Here is a 16,813-nt window from a genome sequence, read left to right as displayed (position 1 = left end):
ATATATCGTTGCCATCCAACAAGTGTGTCTACCTTCAACCCCCGATATCTCCATTTAAGAACCCCTACGATATGATAACATATACCTGGAAAGTACATGAGGGCTTTTTCCCAAATATTCACACTGCCATAACAACATACTGGAGTAAGGTGCAATATAAACCCAGTGAAAAACATGGGTGCAGTGGGCACAGTAAGGGAACACCGCATAAACATCCGTGGTTACAGATTATTCAACATCTTACCAAAAGATATCAAGGAACACAACTGGATTACGTGTAGAAGTCTTAAAGCGGAAAATGGACAAGTATCTTCACTAGGTGCCAGATCAATCAGGCTGTGATGGATATGTGGATCAGCAGCTCACCAGTAACAACGGCCTGGTTGACCGGGCAAGAAGCACCAGACGAGCCTGGCCAAAGGCTAGACTCTGGGAGTAGAAAAAGTCTACGAACTTATCATAGGCATATCAAAGGAAGACTTAACTGAAGGTTTGAGGGCACTCGTGTAGGTCACTTTTTCCTAGACATCCTACATTCACTGTTGTGTGTTGGGTAATTGTCGATGTGTCGACTTAGAAAAGAACACAAAGGCACAATATCATGACTGGAACAATATACAAATAACCCGCACATAGAGGAGAGAAGCATGTAACAACGTTGCGGTCCGACTTGTAAATAGTCCCGCCTTGTAAACGGTCCAAGTCGGACCGAAACGTCATCAGCTTCTCTTTCCTATGTGCGGGTTACTTGTGTAGTGTCGACTTAGAAACATCTCTGAGCTTGTGCACGAAATATGAAGATACTGATATTGATGTTATGTTAGTGGACTTACGCTGATCTCTGGTCAAATGTGTTTTGGTAGATTTAGAGTTTTCTCAGTGTGGAGTTTAATCTTAGATATGTTTAGGTTGTGTCTTAACAACTTTTTCAGTATGTAGATCCTGTTATTACAATATTTTAAGTATGTGTTAAGCGAATAGTTTGAATATTAAGTGTCGTAAAAACAGCCTTGTGGTCAGATGATCCATCGTAGCCGAGGGGTTGACAAGTGACTATACCTTCTGCTAGATCACTCACTACTGATCTATATGTATATATATATGTGTGTACTCACCTATTTGTACTCACCTATTTGTGGTTGCAGGGGTCGAGTCCTAGCTCCTGGCCCCGCCTCTTCACCGGTTGCTACTAGACCCTCTCTCTCCCCGCTCCATGAGCTTTATCAAACCTCGTCTTAAAACTGTGTATGGTTCCTGCCTCCACTACGTCATTTTCTAGGCTATTCCACTGCCTTACAACTCTATGACTGAAGAAATACTTCCTACTATCTCTCTGACTCATTTGTGTCTTCAACTTCCAATTGTGGCCTCTTGTTTCTGTGTCCCCTCCCTGGAACATCCTGTCCTTGTCCACCTTGTCTATTCCACGCAGTATTTTATATGTCGTTATCATGTCTCCCCTGACCCTCCTGTCCTCCAGTGTCGTCAGGCCGATTTCCCTTAATCTTTCTTCATAGGACATTCCCCTTAGCTCTGGAACTAACCTTGTTGCAAACCTTTGTACTTTCTCTAGTTTCTTGACGTGCTTTATCAAGTGCGGGTTCCAAACAGGTGCTGCATACTCCAGTATGGGCCTGACATACACGGTGTACAGTGTCTTGAATGATTCCTTACTAAGGTGTCGGAATGCTGTTCTCAGGTTTGCCAGGCGCCCATATGCTGCAGCAGTTATCTGATTGATGTGTGCCTCCGGAGACATGCTCGGTGTTATACTCACCCCAAGATCTTTCTCCTTGATTGAGGTTTGCAGTCTTTGGCCACCTAGCCTATACTCTGTCTGTGGTCTTCTGTGCCCTTCCCCTATCTTCATGACTTTGCATTTGGCAGGATTAAATTCGAGAAGCCATTTGCTGGACCAGGTGTCCAGTCTGTCCAGGTCTCTTTGAAGTCCTGCCTGGTCCTCATCAGATTTAATTCTCCTCATTAACTTCACATCATCTGCAAACAGGGACACTTCTGAGTCTAACCCTCCCTGTGTGTGTGTGTGTGTGCGTGTGTGTGTGTGTGTGTGTGTGTGTGTGTGTGTGTGTGTGTGTGTGTGTGTGTGTGTGTGTGTGTGTGTGTGTGTGTGTGTGTGTGTGTACTCACCTAATTGTGGTTGCAGGGGTCGAGACTCAGCTCCTGGCTCGGCTTCTTCACTGATCGCTGCTAGGTCCTCTCTCTGCTCCCTGAGCTTTGTCATAGCTCGTCTTAAAGCTGTGTATGGTTCCTGCCTCCACTACATCACTTGCTAGACTGTTCCACTTCCTGACAACTTTATGACTGAAGCAATACTTCCTAACATCCCTCTGACTCGTCTGAGTCTTCAGCTTCCAGTTGTGACCCCTTGTTTCTGTGTCTCATCTCTGGAACATCCTGTCTCTATCCACTTTATCTATTCCACGCAGTATTTTGTATGTCGTTATCATGTCTCCTCTGACCCTCTTGTCCTCAGCGTCGTCAGGCCGATTTCCCTCAACCTTTCTTCGTAGGACATTCCCTTGAGTTCCGGAATTAACCTTGATGCAAACCTTTGCACTTTCTCTAATTTCTTGACGTGTTAGACCAGGTGTGGGTTCCAAACTGGTGCTCCATACTCCAGTATGGGCTTGACGTAAACAGTGTACAGTGTCTTGAACGATTCCTTGCTAAGGTAACGGAACGCTGTTCTCAGATTTGCCAGGCGCCCGTATGCCGCAGCAGTTATCTGGTTGATTTGTGCTTCCGGAGTGAGGTTTGCAGTCTTCGGCCACCTAGCCTATACTCTGTCTGCGGTCTTCTTTTTCCTTCCCCAATCTTCATGACTTTGCATTTGGCGGGGTTGAATTCGAGAAGCCAGCTGCTGGACCATGTGTTCAGCCTATCCAGGTCTCTTTGTAGTCCTGTCTGATCCCCATCTGATTTAATTCTCCTCATTAACTTCACATCATCTTCGAACAGGGACACTTTTGTGTCTATCCCTTCCATCATGTCATTCATATATACCAAAAATAGCACTGTTCCTAGGACTGACCCATGTGGGACACCGCTCGTCACAGGCGCCCACTGTGATACTTCATCACGTACCATGACTCGTTGTTGTCTCCCTGTCAGGTATTCTCTGATCCATTGCAGTGCCCTTCCTGTTATATGCGCCTGATCCTCCAGCTTCTGCACTAATCTCATGGCCTTGCTGCAGTCCAGGAAAATGCAATCAATTCACCCCTCTCTCTCGTGTCTTACTTCTGTTACCTTGTCATAAAATTCCAGAAGGTTTGTGACACAGGATTTACCTTCCATGAATCAATGCTGGTTGTCGTTTATAATCTTGTTCTATTCCAGGTGCTCCACCACTCTCCTCCTGATAATCTTCTCCATGACTTTGCATACTGTACATGTCAGTGACACTGGTCAATAGTTTAGTGCCTCGTTTCTGTCTCCTTTCTTAAAGTGGGGACTACATTTGCCGTATTCCATACGTCAGGTAGTTGCCCAGTTTCAAGGGATGTGTTGAAGATTGTGATTAGTGGAACACACAGCATATCTGCTCCTTCTCTGAGGACTCACGGGAAGATGTTGTCTGGTCCCATCGCCTTTGAGGTATCAAGGTCACTTAGCAGCTTCTGCACCTCCTCCTCCATTGTGTGTATGTCATCCAACACTTGTAGGTATATTCCTTGTCAGTGTTCCCTTCTGTGCTGGCTTCCCAGAGCCATTCCTGTCTCCTGTAAATACTTTCTTAAATCTTATGTAGAGCTCCTCGCATACCTCTTGATCGTTTCTTGTGAATTCCCCACCTTCTTTCCTCAGCCTGATTACCTACCTAGTCTTTGACTGTTGTCTTCCTCCTGATGTGGCTATAAAGCAGTTTCGGGTCAGACTTGACTTTCGATGCTATGTTGTTCTCGTACTGTCGCTGGGCCTCCCACCTTACCTGTACATACTCGTTTCTGGCTCTTCGACTAATCTTCTTATTTTCCTGTGTTCTTTGCCTTCTGTACTTTTTCCATTCTCTAATGCTCTTAGTTTTTGCCTCCCAACACCTTCAGGTAAACCAGGGGCTCGTTCTGGACTTCCCATTATTTCTGTTGCCTTTGGGAACAATCTTTTCCTCTTCCTCCTAGTATTTTGTTGTTACATATTCCATCATTTCGTTTACTAACTTTCCTACCAGTTCTCTATCCCACTGAACCTCCTGCAGAAAGTTCCTCAAACCTGTGTAGTCCCCTCTTTTATAGTCTGGCTTTTCCCATTTAACTCCTGTTACCCTCTCCCCTTGTAACTCTATGTATTCAAAGCACAGAACCACGTGATCACTAGCTCGCAGGGGCTTCTCATATGTGATGTCCTCAATGTCTGAACTGCTCACTGTGAGCACAAGGACCAGCCGTGCTGGTTTATCCTCCCCTCTCTCTCTGGTAGCGTCCTTAACATGTTGATGCATGAGGTTTTCCAGTACTACATCCATCATCTTGGCTCTCCCTGTTTCGGGAACCCCTTGTGGCTACAGGTTCTCTTAATCGGTGTCCCTGTAGTTGAAATAGCCCATAACCAGTAACTTTGCTCTGCTCGAGTGAGCTCTTCTTGCCACCTCAGCCAGTGTGTCCACCAATGCTCTTTTGCTCTCTTCATATTCATCTCTTGGCCACATGCAGTTCTGTGGTGGATTATACATCACTGCAATGACTACCTTATGTTCCCCAGACTGAATTGTACCTACTATGTAGTCCATTTCTCCAATATCGTCCATGCCTCTCATTTCCTCAAATTTCCATCGCTTTTTTACGAGCAGTGCACCCCTCCTCCCCTTCTGCTCCTTTTATCTTTCCTCATGATGTGATATCCTGGTGGGAAGATTGCATCTGTTATTGTCTCAGTGAGTTTTGTTTGTGTGACTGCTATGATATCTGGGGACTTCTCATTGATTCTTTCATGCCACTCCTCATATTTATTTGTTATTCCATCTGCATTCGTTTACCAAACCTTCAACTTCTTTTTTAAAACTGTGGTCCTGGGAGAATTTTGGGGTTAGGAAAGCAAGAACCCTGGCAGGGGCCTATGGGGGGTTGCAGTGGGGGTGCAGGCAGAGTTCCCATGGGGGGTTGCTGTAGGGGTGGGGTTTGTGGTGTGGGAGGATGGGGACAGACAGATCAGTGTGTGATTGTTGCTTTAGATTGTTCTGTTGCCTTCGGGTTGTCGTGGCTGGAGTTCTTCTGCGGGTGTTTCTGGGGGAGGGGGTTGCCCTTCCACTTGTGTCTGGGTTATTCTGCTTTTCTTTGTCATTTCCTCCTGTTCCTCCTTTCGTTTTTGTACTTTCACTTTCAGTATCATCCTTTCCTCTTGTGTTCTGTCTCGATCAAGGTACACACTCTGGAACTCCAGTTTCTCTCTGAGTCGTGCTTTCTCCTGCAGGATCATTGTTCGAGTTGATTCTGCCTTGAAAATTACTTTTAGAGGCCGTTTCCTTCTCTTTGTGAACCACCCAATTCTCTGAAAATTTGTCACCTGGGTCATGTTGCCCTCACCTATTGCCTTCATGATACCTTCAATTGCTTTTTCTCCTCCTGTTTTCTATCATCATAGGTTTCCCCTTCAGCTTCCTGGAGCCCATAGCCAAAAACTGATCTCTCCCTTTCTTCCTCCCACTGTGTCTCCCATTGCATCCTTTGAGGTGTTTTAGTTCCTTCCCGTGGAGTGTTCCTTCAATCCCTTCTCTAGCTGAGGCCCCTATGCTCGTTGGACTGTCTTTCCTGTTCAGCTGTTCCTGCCCCCTGCAGGTGTCTGTTAGAGTCCTTGCATATATCATAGCTCCTTCAATGTCTTCAAACCTCTCATTTGTTTCTAGTGTGCTCCTTGTCTTAGCCTTGGCCCCATGTGGGTCTGACAGGACCTTTGCATACAGTGCAGCTTCCTTGCTCCCTTCAGTCTCCTTGTCTGTAGAAGTTCCTGATGTTATGTCACTGTTATTTTTCTCATAGGCTGTTTCAGGTTTCTCAGTTCTTCTAAGCACTGTATCTTAGCTTCTGCTACTTTGGCTGGTTGCTCCCACTTCCTGCTCTCTGCAACTATCCTCTCCTCCATCCTCCTTCCAAGCTCTTCTAGCTTCCTTCCCCAGTCTTCTTCCCTTTTTTTGAGGTCTGCCTCCAAGTCCTCGCTCCCAGATTCGTCCACCAGACCCTTGGTTCTCGGCCTTGTTCTTGGTTGACCCATTGTACGACAGAACCAAGCTTGTGTGTGTGTGTGTGTGTGTGTGTGTGTGTGTGTGTGTGTGTGTGTGTGCTCTTAGTACAATTGTTGGTAAACACATCTTTGTACTTATTCATGTAGTGCATCTTCACAGGTGAACTTCACACTTGTCTTCGAGGTGAGAGCCGTGCAGGTGCTGGACTACCTCACTACCAACAACCTCACCTTCCTCACACTCAACCTCCACGTCACCAGTGACACAGACACAGAGAATAACACACTCAACAACGACGCCACCGTCATCATGCCTGTCACTACCAAGGCCATCCTCTACACCAAGGCGTGAGTGAGAGAGAGAGAGAGAGAGAGAGGGGGGGGGTTAGAGGTAGTTATGATCATAGAATTATATAAAATAATATATTAGAGAGGAAACGACAGATATATATTCAATAAGAAATAGAATAGCTTTTAGAGAGAAAACTTATATTCTGATATCTTTTAGTAGTAACAAACAAGAACTGTTAAGTTAACCCAAAACATCACCAGCTCCTGTTCTTCGCATGACGCAGCCACTTCTCCTTCAGGTTCTCTCTGCTAGAAAGCACAACTGTAATGGTGATGGAAACGGCCTCCAGCGACGACCTGCAGAAGGCCATGAAGGATTCCAACAGCTCCTTCTCGGTGGACAAACTTGGTCCTCACCTCCTCCATGAGTTCTCTGTCACCAACCGTGGCCCTAGTCCCGTCAGAGGGGCCAAGGTAAGTCAGAACAGCTTGTGGTCCTATATCTTGGGGTAGACCAGGGTTTATCGAAGCACTTAAATGTTAAAATGGAAATAGACAAAATAGGTGGGAAGAGGTCATGTCCTGCAAGATCACATTCGTTAATATAACAGAGTCAACTGAGGGATTACTAGAAAATTCCCTCAAGCTATAAGAACATAAGAACATAAGAATGGAGGAACACTGCAGAAGGCCTACTGGCCCATGTAAGGCAGGTCCTTATCAAAATGACCTCAACCTTAAGCTACCCAAGAAATAACTCCCGTACCCAATGACACAAATCAAACCCTGCCCCTCCAACTTATATATTTGTCCAGTCTCTTCTTAAAGCTACCCAAGGTCCTAGCCTCTATCACCCCACTGGGAAGACTGTTCCACACATCTACAACTCTGTTAGAAAACCAGTACTTACCTATGTCCTTTCTAAATTTAAATTTATCCAACTTAAATCCATTATTTCTGGTTCGACACCCTCAGTACTGTATTAATATCTCCCTTGTTTATGCCCGTCATCCACTTATACACTTCAATGATATCTCCCCTCATTCTAAACCTCTCCAGAGAGTGGAGATTTAAGGCTTTAAGTCTATCTTCATACGGGAGGTTCCTTACACAGTAAATCATTTTAGTCATTCTTCTCTGTATGTTCTCTAATGAGTCTATAACCATCCTGTAGTAAGGGAACCAAAACTGAGTAGCATAATCTAAATGAGGCCTCACTAGTGATGTATAGAGCTGTAAAATAACTTTTGGACATCAGTTACTTGTACTTCTTGAGATAAATCCAAGTAATCTGTTAGCCTTATTGCACACATTAAGGCACTGCTGTCTTGGCTTTAGATTTCTGCTTACCATGACTCCCAAGTCTTTTTCACTTAGATTATAGCTTCGAGGGTTATTTTCATTACCAAGGGCAAGTACCTTACACTTATCCACATTGAACTTCATCTGCCATTTTTCAGACCAAGACATTAATTTGTCCAAATCGTCCTGGAGTTCATTGATATCCTCCTCAGAGTGAATTATACGGCCTATCTTTGTATCATCAGCAAACTTACTCATGTCACTCGTAATCCCTTCATCGAGGTCATTAATGTAAATTATGAACAAGAGAGGGCCTAAAACTGATCCTTGTGGAGCGCCACTAGTGACTAATCCCCATTCAGATTTCACTCCATTAATGGTAACTCTCTGCTTTCTGTTGGTAAGCCATGCCTCAATCCATGCTAGAACTTTACCTCCTATACCATGAGCTGCCACTTTTCTTAAGAGTCGCTTGTGAGGTACTGAGTCAAAAAAGGAGAATTAGTGTGCACTTCCTAGCAGAGTTTACTGCCAGAGGGGAATCATAGGCCTGTGTCCCGTGTGAAAAAAAATAATAATAATTGAACTTTGTGTCAGAGGAAAGAAAGTCTCCCTGAAAGCATTGAGTATACATAGTGTATAGTGTATACTACAGTGGCTCCCTAGTATATTGATGATAAAGGCTAAAGTGTCATTTGAAAACAGGTGAATTTGTAAATGAAGTGATAAGCCTATAGAGGCAGGTGCCAGAAGTCGCCAGAAACTTACCACAGGTCAGCTGTTTTTAATAATCTTCCTGGCCTGCTAGTGTACTCGCATATAATCTAGTGATACCAGTGAATAGCAGAATACAGTGTTGTAGTAGCATCTAACCAGTATTATAATGGTATTTAGTGGAGTGGAGTGACTTTCATTAGTTTCTTTTTCTTGAAATACCAGTCGTTACTGTGAATTTCATATAACCTGTAGTTACCAGCGGTCGCAATATACACAACGAGTAGCAATTATTACTACAGAAAAAGCGTCCTTCCTCCAAAATTTGCACCAGTCAACTATAGTGATAATATAGCATTTATTGTGGTGGAGAAAAAAAAAAATAGAGAAGCTAGATACAGCGATTGATAAACAAGGGTGGAGGTCGACCATTCGTCATTGTAGGAGTGCCAGCAGTCACCGGCTCTTCAACACGCAAGTTATACTTTTGTATCAATCAAATCACATATTACTCGGGTAGATAATTTCCAGTAGATCCTTCATGTGTTAGCTCAAATCACCGACTAGTATGGTTTAAATAAGTGACCCACTGATCAGATCAGATAGACTGGTCCGAACCCTTGACTGGTCCGAACCCTTGACTGGTCCGAACCCTGGACTGGTTTCAAACGGTTTCGTTGTGCACCACCTAGCAGGTTATTAATAGAATATTCAAGAGGTTGCTAGTAGAATTGCAGTAAATCAACCATTCAAATCATTATGAAGCTGTGTGTAGTCTGTGGTCAGTCAAACAAACGGGCTTCCACATGCATAAATTGTCATTTCTGTGGAAATTGGTGTCACGCCCCTTGTGCAGATATCCAAGAACTAGCTACAAGCAGTATTAAAACAGGGAAGTGTTTTTGGGTATGCCCAAATGAGATAAATCTGTGGACTAAAATCACAAGGGTATTAAAAGAGGTCAACATCAAAGCTGCTTTCATAGAAAACCTGGAAGCTTTCTACAACAGATGGGAACATAAAAAGTCCGGGCTGAATGGTACTGCCCTTGATACTGGCCATGTAGTCAGAAACTGTAAGGCTGGATATGATGTCCTGGTAGTCAGTAAATGGGGGGCTGATAGTGCTGTCCTGGGAGACAGTAATGGGGAAGCTGGAGGTGCTGTCCTGGGAGACAGTAATGGTGAAGCTAGAGGTGCTGTCCTGGGAGACAGTAATGGTGAAGCTGGAGATGCTGTCCTGGGAGACAGTAATGGGGAAGCTGGAGATGCTGTCCTGGGAGACAGTAATGGTGAAGCTGGAGATTTTGTCCAGGTAGTCGGGAATTATACGCAGGAAGGAATACATATAAATGACCTCATAGGGGACAGGAGCCATAGTAGGGAAACAAGTGTAGTCAAAGATAAGATAAAACCAATATTGCAAACTAGAAATACCGCAGGAAATAGCAAACAAGAGGACTCCACTAGCAATAGTGAGGATATATTACCAAAAACAACTGGTGGGAGCTCCATTGTTGGTGCTAGGGAGGATAGAAGTAAGACAGGGAAACATGCACCAACAGGGAATACAGTCACAGAAACCCAAGGCAAACGGAAACCAAGCCTGTGCACATACTATGCACTCGGTATCTGCTGGCATGGGAAATCTGGAAAAACAGATGGGACGTGCAACTATGACCACCCTAGGAAATGCCATGCCCATATGACAACAGGAAAATGCAAACTCCCTTCCTGTAAGCTTTTTCACCCTGAACTGTGTACCTCTTCAGTACAGGAAAGACTGTGCTATAACTTAAATTGCCAGGCATACCATCTAAAGGGGACAAAAAGATACAAAACATCCAGGCCATGGGAAAACCTGGGTAGCCACAGCCACTCAAGAGGGAGAGGTTTTTTAGTGCCAGGAAGGAAAAAAAAACTGGCAGGAAATGGCAGAAATCGTACACCAAATCCAGTCATTCCTGGAGTGGAACCACAGTCGATGGCCTCCACTCCAAACCAACAGATACAGATACTAATGAAGGAAAAAAAATCCCCCCCCCCAGTACCAACAATACCACCAGTCCGATAACATTCTTCTTTGCAAATATACAGGGTCTAAAGCCAGCAAAAAACAACAAAATACCTTTCATCCGTGGACTGCTTGCAGAGGCAAAGGCAATGTTCGCGGCTTTCACTGAGACCCACATAAAGGATCACTTGGACAACGAAATATGGATCCCAGGTTACAACCTATACAGATGTGACAGAGTGAACAGGCAAAAAGGGGGGGGGGGTTGGCCTGTACATTGCAGAGTCACTTGTTTGCACAGAACTGCTAAATGCCTCAAATGATGTAGTGGAAGTTTTAGCAGTAAAGGTCGAGAACCAAAACCTAGTCATTGTGATAGTCTACAAGCCTCCGGATGCAACATCCCAGCAATTCCAGGAACAGCTGTTAAAAATTGACCACTGTCTGGAAAACCTTCCAGCTCCTGCACCCAACATCTTGCTCCTGGGGGATTTCAACTTAAGGCACCTAAAATGGAGGAATATAGCAAATAATATTGTTGCAGTAATAACACCAGGAGGCAGCTCTGATGAAAACTCACACTTACGCGAGCTTTTAAATCACTGCACAAAATTCAATTTAAACCAGCAAATAATAGAGCCTACTAGACTGGAGAATACACTAGACCTCATCCTCACTAACAATGATGATCTGATAAGAAATATCACCATATCAAAAACAATATACTCAGATCACAACATAATTGAGGTTCAGTCATGTATGCGCTGAGCCCCAGACCGCCATAATGAGATTAGTCACGAGGGAGCATTCACCAAATTCAACTTCAATAACAAAAACATAAAGTGGGACCAAGTAAACCAAGTCCTAACCGATATAAGCTGGGAAGATATACTAAGCAACACAGACCCCAACTTATGCCTAGAACAGATTAACTCGGTGGCACTCGATGTATACACAAGGCTTATTCCTCTAAGAAAAAGGAGGAGTAGATGTAAAACAGAAAGAGACAGGCGCTCCCTTTACAGGCGACGGAAAAGAATAACAGAGCGGCTAAAAGAGGTCAATATATCTGAAATGCGTAGGGAGACACTGGTCAGAGAAATAGCAAGCATCGAACTTAAGCTAAAAGAATCCTTTAGGAGTCAGGAATCGCGGAAAGAACTAAAAGCCATAAATGAAATCGAAAGAAACCCAAAGTGTTTCTTCTATGCCAAATCAAAATCGAGAACAACGTCCAGTATTGGGCCCATACTTAAACAAGATGGGTCCTACACAGATGACAGCAAGGAAATGAGTGAGCTACTCAAGTCCCAATATGACTCAGTTTTTAGCAAGCCGCTAATCAGACTGAGAGTCGAAGATCAAAATGAATTTTTTATGAGAGAGCCACAAAATTTGATTAACACAAGCCTATCCGATGTTATCCTGACGCCAAATGACTTCGAACAGGCGATAAATGACATGCCCATGCACTCTGCCCCAGGGCCAGACTCATGGAACTCTGTGTTCATCAAGAACTGCAAGAAGCCCCTATCACGAGCCTTTTCCATCCTATGGAGAGGGAGCATGGACACGGGGGTCGTCCCACAGTTACTAAAAACAACAGACATAGCCCCACTCCACAAAGGGGGCAGTAAAGCAACAGCAAAGAACTACAGACCAATAGCACTAACATCCCATATCATAAAAATCTTTGAAAGGGTCCTAAGAAGCAAGATCACCACGCATCTAGAAACCCATCAGTTACACAACCCAGGGCAACATGGGTTTAGAACAGGTCGCTCCTGTCTGTCTCAACTTTTGGACCACTACGACAAGGTCCTAAATGCACTAGAAGACAAAAAGAATGCAGATGTAATATATACAGACTTTGCAAAAGCCTTCGACAAGTGTGACCATGGCGTAATAGCGCACAAAATGCGTGCTAAAGGAATAACAGGAAAAGTCGGTCGATGGATCTATAATTTCCTCACTAACAGAACACAGAGAGTAGTCGTTAACAGAGTAAAGTCCGAGGCAGCTACGGTGAAAAGCTCTGTTCCACAAGGCACAGTACTCGCTCCCATCTTGTTCCTCATCCTTATATCCGACATAGACAAGGATGTCAGCCACAGCACCGTGTCTTCCTTTGCAGATGACACCCGAATCTGCATGACAGTGTCTTCCATTGCAGACACTGCAAAGCTCCAGGCAGACATCAACCAAATCTTTCAGTGGGCTGCAGAAAACAATATGAAGTTCAACGATGAGAAATTTCAATTACTCAGATATGGTAAACATGAGGAAATTAAATCTTCATCAGAGTACAAAACAAATTCTGGCCACAAAATAGAGCGAAACACCAACGTCAAAGACCTGGGAGTGATCATGTCGGAGGATCTCACCTTCAAGGACCATAACATTGTATCAATCGCATCTGCTAGAAAAATGACAGGATGGATAATGAGAACCTTCAAAACTAGGGAGGCCAAGCCCATGATGACACTCTTCAGGTCACTTGTTCTATCTAGGCTGGAATATTGCTGCACACTAACAGCACCTTTCAAGGCAGGTGAAATTGCCGACCTAGAAAATGTACAGAGAACTTTCACGGCGCGCATAACGGAGATAAAACACCTCAATTATTGGGAGCGCTTGAGGTTCCTAAACCTGTATTCCCTGGAACGCAGGAGGGAAAGATACATGATTATATACACCTGGAAAATCCTAGAGGGACTAGTACCGAACTTGCACACGAAAATCACTCACTACGAAAGCAAAAGACTTGGCAGACGATGCACCATCCCCCCAATGAAAAGCAGGGGTGTCACTAGCACGTTAAGAGACCATACAATAAGTGTCAGGGGCCCGAGACTGTTCAACTGCCTCCCAGTACACATAAGGGGGATTACCAACAGACCCCTGGAAGTCTTCAAGCTGGCACTGGACAAGCACCTAAAGTCAGTTCCGGATCAGCCGGGCTGTGGCTCGTACGTTGGTTTGCGTGCAGCCAGCAGCAACAGCCTGGTTGATCAGGCTCTGATCCACCAGGAGGCCTGGTCTCAGACCGGGCCGCGGGGGCGTTGACCCCCGGAACTCTCTCCAGGTAAACTCCAGGTACTCTATCGAAGGCTTTACTAAAATCCAAATAAACAATATCGTATTCCTTATCACTGTCAACTGCCTCAAATGTTCTATTGAAGAACGTCAGTAAGTTTGTCAGGCAGGAACGACCTCTCGTGAATCCATGCTGAGATTCATTTATCAAGTTATGCTCTTCAAGGTGACTTCTGATAATGTCAGCTATAATTGATTCTAATAACTTGCCCACTATAGATGTCAGGCTTCTTGGACGGTAATTTGAAGGAGTTGACATATCCCATGATAAATTTGGGATCCCAGTAAAGAAAATAAGATTTTATCGGTGAACCACCAGTGTAGTGGAGTGAACGAGGCAATAGTAAAATAAGATAAAAAAAGAATACATGGGAAAGTAGTTCTTGGGTATCTTTACTGGGGAAACGTTTCGCCACACAGTGGCTTCATCAGTCCATACATAGGAGAAACTTGAAGAACAGGAGGAGAATGAGGTAATCAGTCCCTCAACCTTGAGTCGATGTGTTCAGTCCATCAATCTTGAGGCAGTATTCTACTCAAGATTGATGGACTGAACACATCGACTCAAGGTTGAGGGACTGATTACCTCATTCTCCTCCTGTTCTTCAAGTTTCTCCTATGTATGGACTGATGAAGCCACTGTGTGGCGAAACGTTTCCCCAGTAAAGATACCCAAGAGTTGCACATGTGTCTAATTTATCAACATGTCGGTTCTCTGAACCATTCATCTACAAACATGGGAAAGTAATTACCTCTACCACCCGAGTAGAAAGATGTTTAAGAAAGACCACCAGTACCTGGGAATCTCCCACTAACACAGATGGTTACTGCAAAACATACTTTTGAAATATCTTGGAGAGATCATGTTGGTCATCTATAGCCATTGTTAACAGAGCTCAAGACAACATTTCCTGGATTTTTGACATATAGCGATCTATCAGGCCATCGAGTTTTCTCTGGTAATTTTTTTTTAAAAGACTCCGGCCGACTCCCACCAAGGTACAGCGACACGACAAAGAAGAAAATACTTTTACTGTCACTCAGTAACTTTCTTGTCAGAAGTACGTTGACTTAGTGATTACTGAATACAATTACAAAATATTTTTTTCAGTATCTTACCCGTTTTCTGGGGTATTGGATCATTCCCTTGAACAAGTGATAATCCCTTAAACAATGATGATGATGAATAAATAGATCTGCTGCAGTGTTCCTGCGTTCTTATGTTCTTATAAGTACTCTCACACAAGTGCATATTTTATACGATCCTCCAAGCTCCATGTACACAGAAAACTTCTACCGGTTACATATACAAAGATTCCTCCCTAAATATTTCCTTAGACATTCATATTACACTCGAAAAATATTCAAATATTTTTCCACAAAATTACTACCTGGTCAGAGCATGAAGACCGTAGCCAGGACCCGTCCTGTACCTGTACTTGAACATATACGTGTACCTGTGCGTGTACCTGTACCTGTACCTGTACGTGTACCTGTGCGTATACCTGTACCTGTACGTGTACCTGTACCTGTACCTGTACCTGTACGTGTACCTGTATGCAAACTGATTTAAAAGAATGGTACCATAACTGGTGTAATATTCAGTGCATAGATACAATACACAACATATGAGGAACTGCCTTAGAAAATTTATTTCATCCTATATAAATTTCACACTAGATATCTCAATAATACGTAACAGACAAGTGCTTGCTGCACTGTAGTAAGAATGCCACATAAGCTAAATTATTTTTGTCTAAACACAGATGGGTCATTCAGTGCAAAGAGTGGTTGGTGCTCAGTCCTCTATCCCCTATTCCAGGCTGGATGTCTGACCAGTGGTGGGACTGTTGCAAATGTATCTTTGGCTGGTCCAAGGTGTAAAGAGACAGTCATGAAAGACAGGGAAAAGAATACCTCGTTTTGAGACCTTGTCACTCCTAGGGCGGAGTCTTGATGATAGTGATGTGCTTCTAGTGAATGGAATTGGAGTTATACTCTCCTTCCTTGGAATGAATCCGTTTACCTCCCATTTCCCAGGCGCTGTTTGTTTCCTGTAGACTTTTTAGGTAAGACACATATGCAACAGTTAGGTATCTTTATTTCGAAACGTTTCGCCTACACAGTAGGCTTCTTTAGTCGAGTACAGAAAAGTTGATAGAAGCAGAAGAGACTTGAAGACGATGTAATCAGTCCGTCACCCTTAAAGTTTTGAGGTGGTCAGTCCCTCAGTCTGGAGAAGAGTACCGTTCCATAGTCTGAAACAATATGGAGTTGAAGTGATAGGATGGAGCCTTATATAGCGCCAGGAGGTCAGACGTAGACACTGCAACACCCTTGTGTTGCAGTGTCTGTCAGACACTGCAACACAAGGGTGTCTTGGTACAGACTTGAAATCAACTTCGACAACCTCTTCTAGTGAGAATGGCTGGATTTGAGAGGGACCTGACCTCTCAACGTTTACATTCTTACCTCTACTAGTGACCTACGTCTCACCTCCTGGCGCTATATAAGACTCCATCCTATCACTTCAACTCCATATTGTTTCAGACCATGGAACGGTACTCTTCTCCAGACTGAGGGACTGACCACCTCAAAACTTCAAGGGTGATGGACTGATTACATCGTCTTCAAGTCTCTTCTACTTCTATCAACTTTTCTGTACTCGACTGAAGAAGCCTACTGTGTAGGCGAAACGTTTCGAAATAAAGTTACCTAACTGTTGCATATGTGTCTTACCTAACAACCTGTAGGTATTTTATACCATTTTATTGTTCATTCCCGTAGACTTACCGATTCTCTATTATAAAAAAATAATAATAATACTAACAACTATAATAATAATAATAATAATAATAATAATAATAATACTAATAATAATAATAATAATAATAAATAGGAGAGCCAGAGGATAAGGACTAGCCCATGAACGACAAGGTACACTAAGCGAGGTTTAATCATGAAAGAAAAATGGATTGGATTCAGAATGGTAACTGAGAGATATAAATTCTGTCTTGGCTACAGCTAAGGTTCCAGCTGCCACTGTACCGGAGTGACCACCTACTCACCTACTATATGGGTCAACCTGCCACCACACCTCACGTCACCTGTACAACCATCACAACCAACCCTTATAACCTGCAGGTACTGAACAATCTCTTTCATATATGTGACATTTTTGTTATTAATAATTAGAAAA

The 16,813-nt window shown here is 43.7% G+C and overlaps 1 protein-coding gene across 1 annotated transcript in view; it reads left to right on the top strand.

The window, feature by feature from the left end:
• The window catches only part of LOC128704096 (integrin alpha pat-2-like), a gene marked incomplete at its 3' end in the record, with an annotated part of 216,265 nt that extends 199,507 nt beyond the window's left edge, over positions 1-16,758 (top strand). Inside the window, 3 exon segments of the mRNA XM_070087429.1 lie at positions 6,359-6,546; positions 6,789-6,963; positions 16,639-16,758. Of these exon segments, the coding sequence (XP_069943530.1) occupies positions 6,359-6,546; positions 6,789-6,963; positions 16,639-16,758 (483 nt within the window).
• Positions 16,759-16,813: the final 55 nt, after the last annotated feature.

This window comes from Cherax quadricarinatus, chromosome 2 (assembly GCF_038502225.1).
Source record: "Cherax quadricarinatus isolate ZL_2023a chromosome 2, ASM3850222v1, whole genome shotgun sequence".
Classification (NCBI taxonomy): domain Eukaryota; kingdom Metazoa; phylum Arthropoda; class Malacostraca; order Decapoda; family Parastacidae; genus Cherax; species Cherax quadricarinatus.
This window is presented reverse-complemented; position numbering and strand designations above follow the sequence as displayed.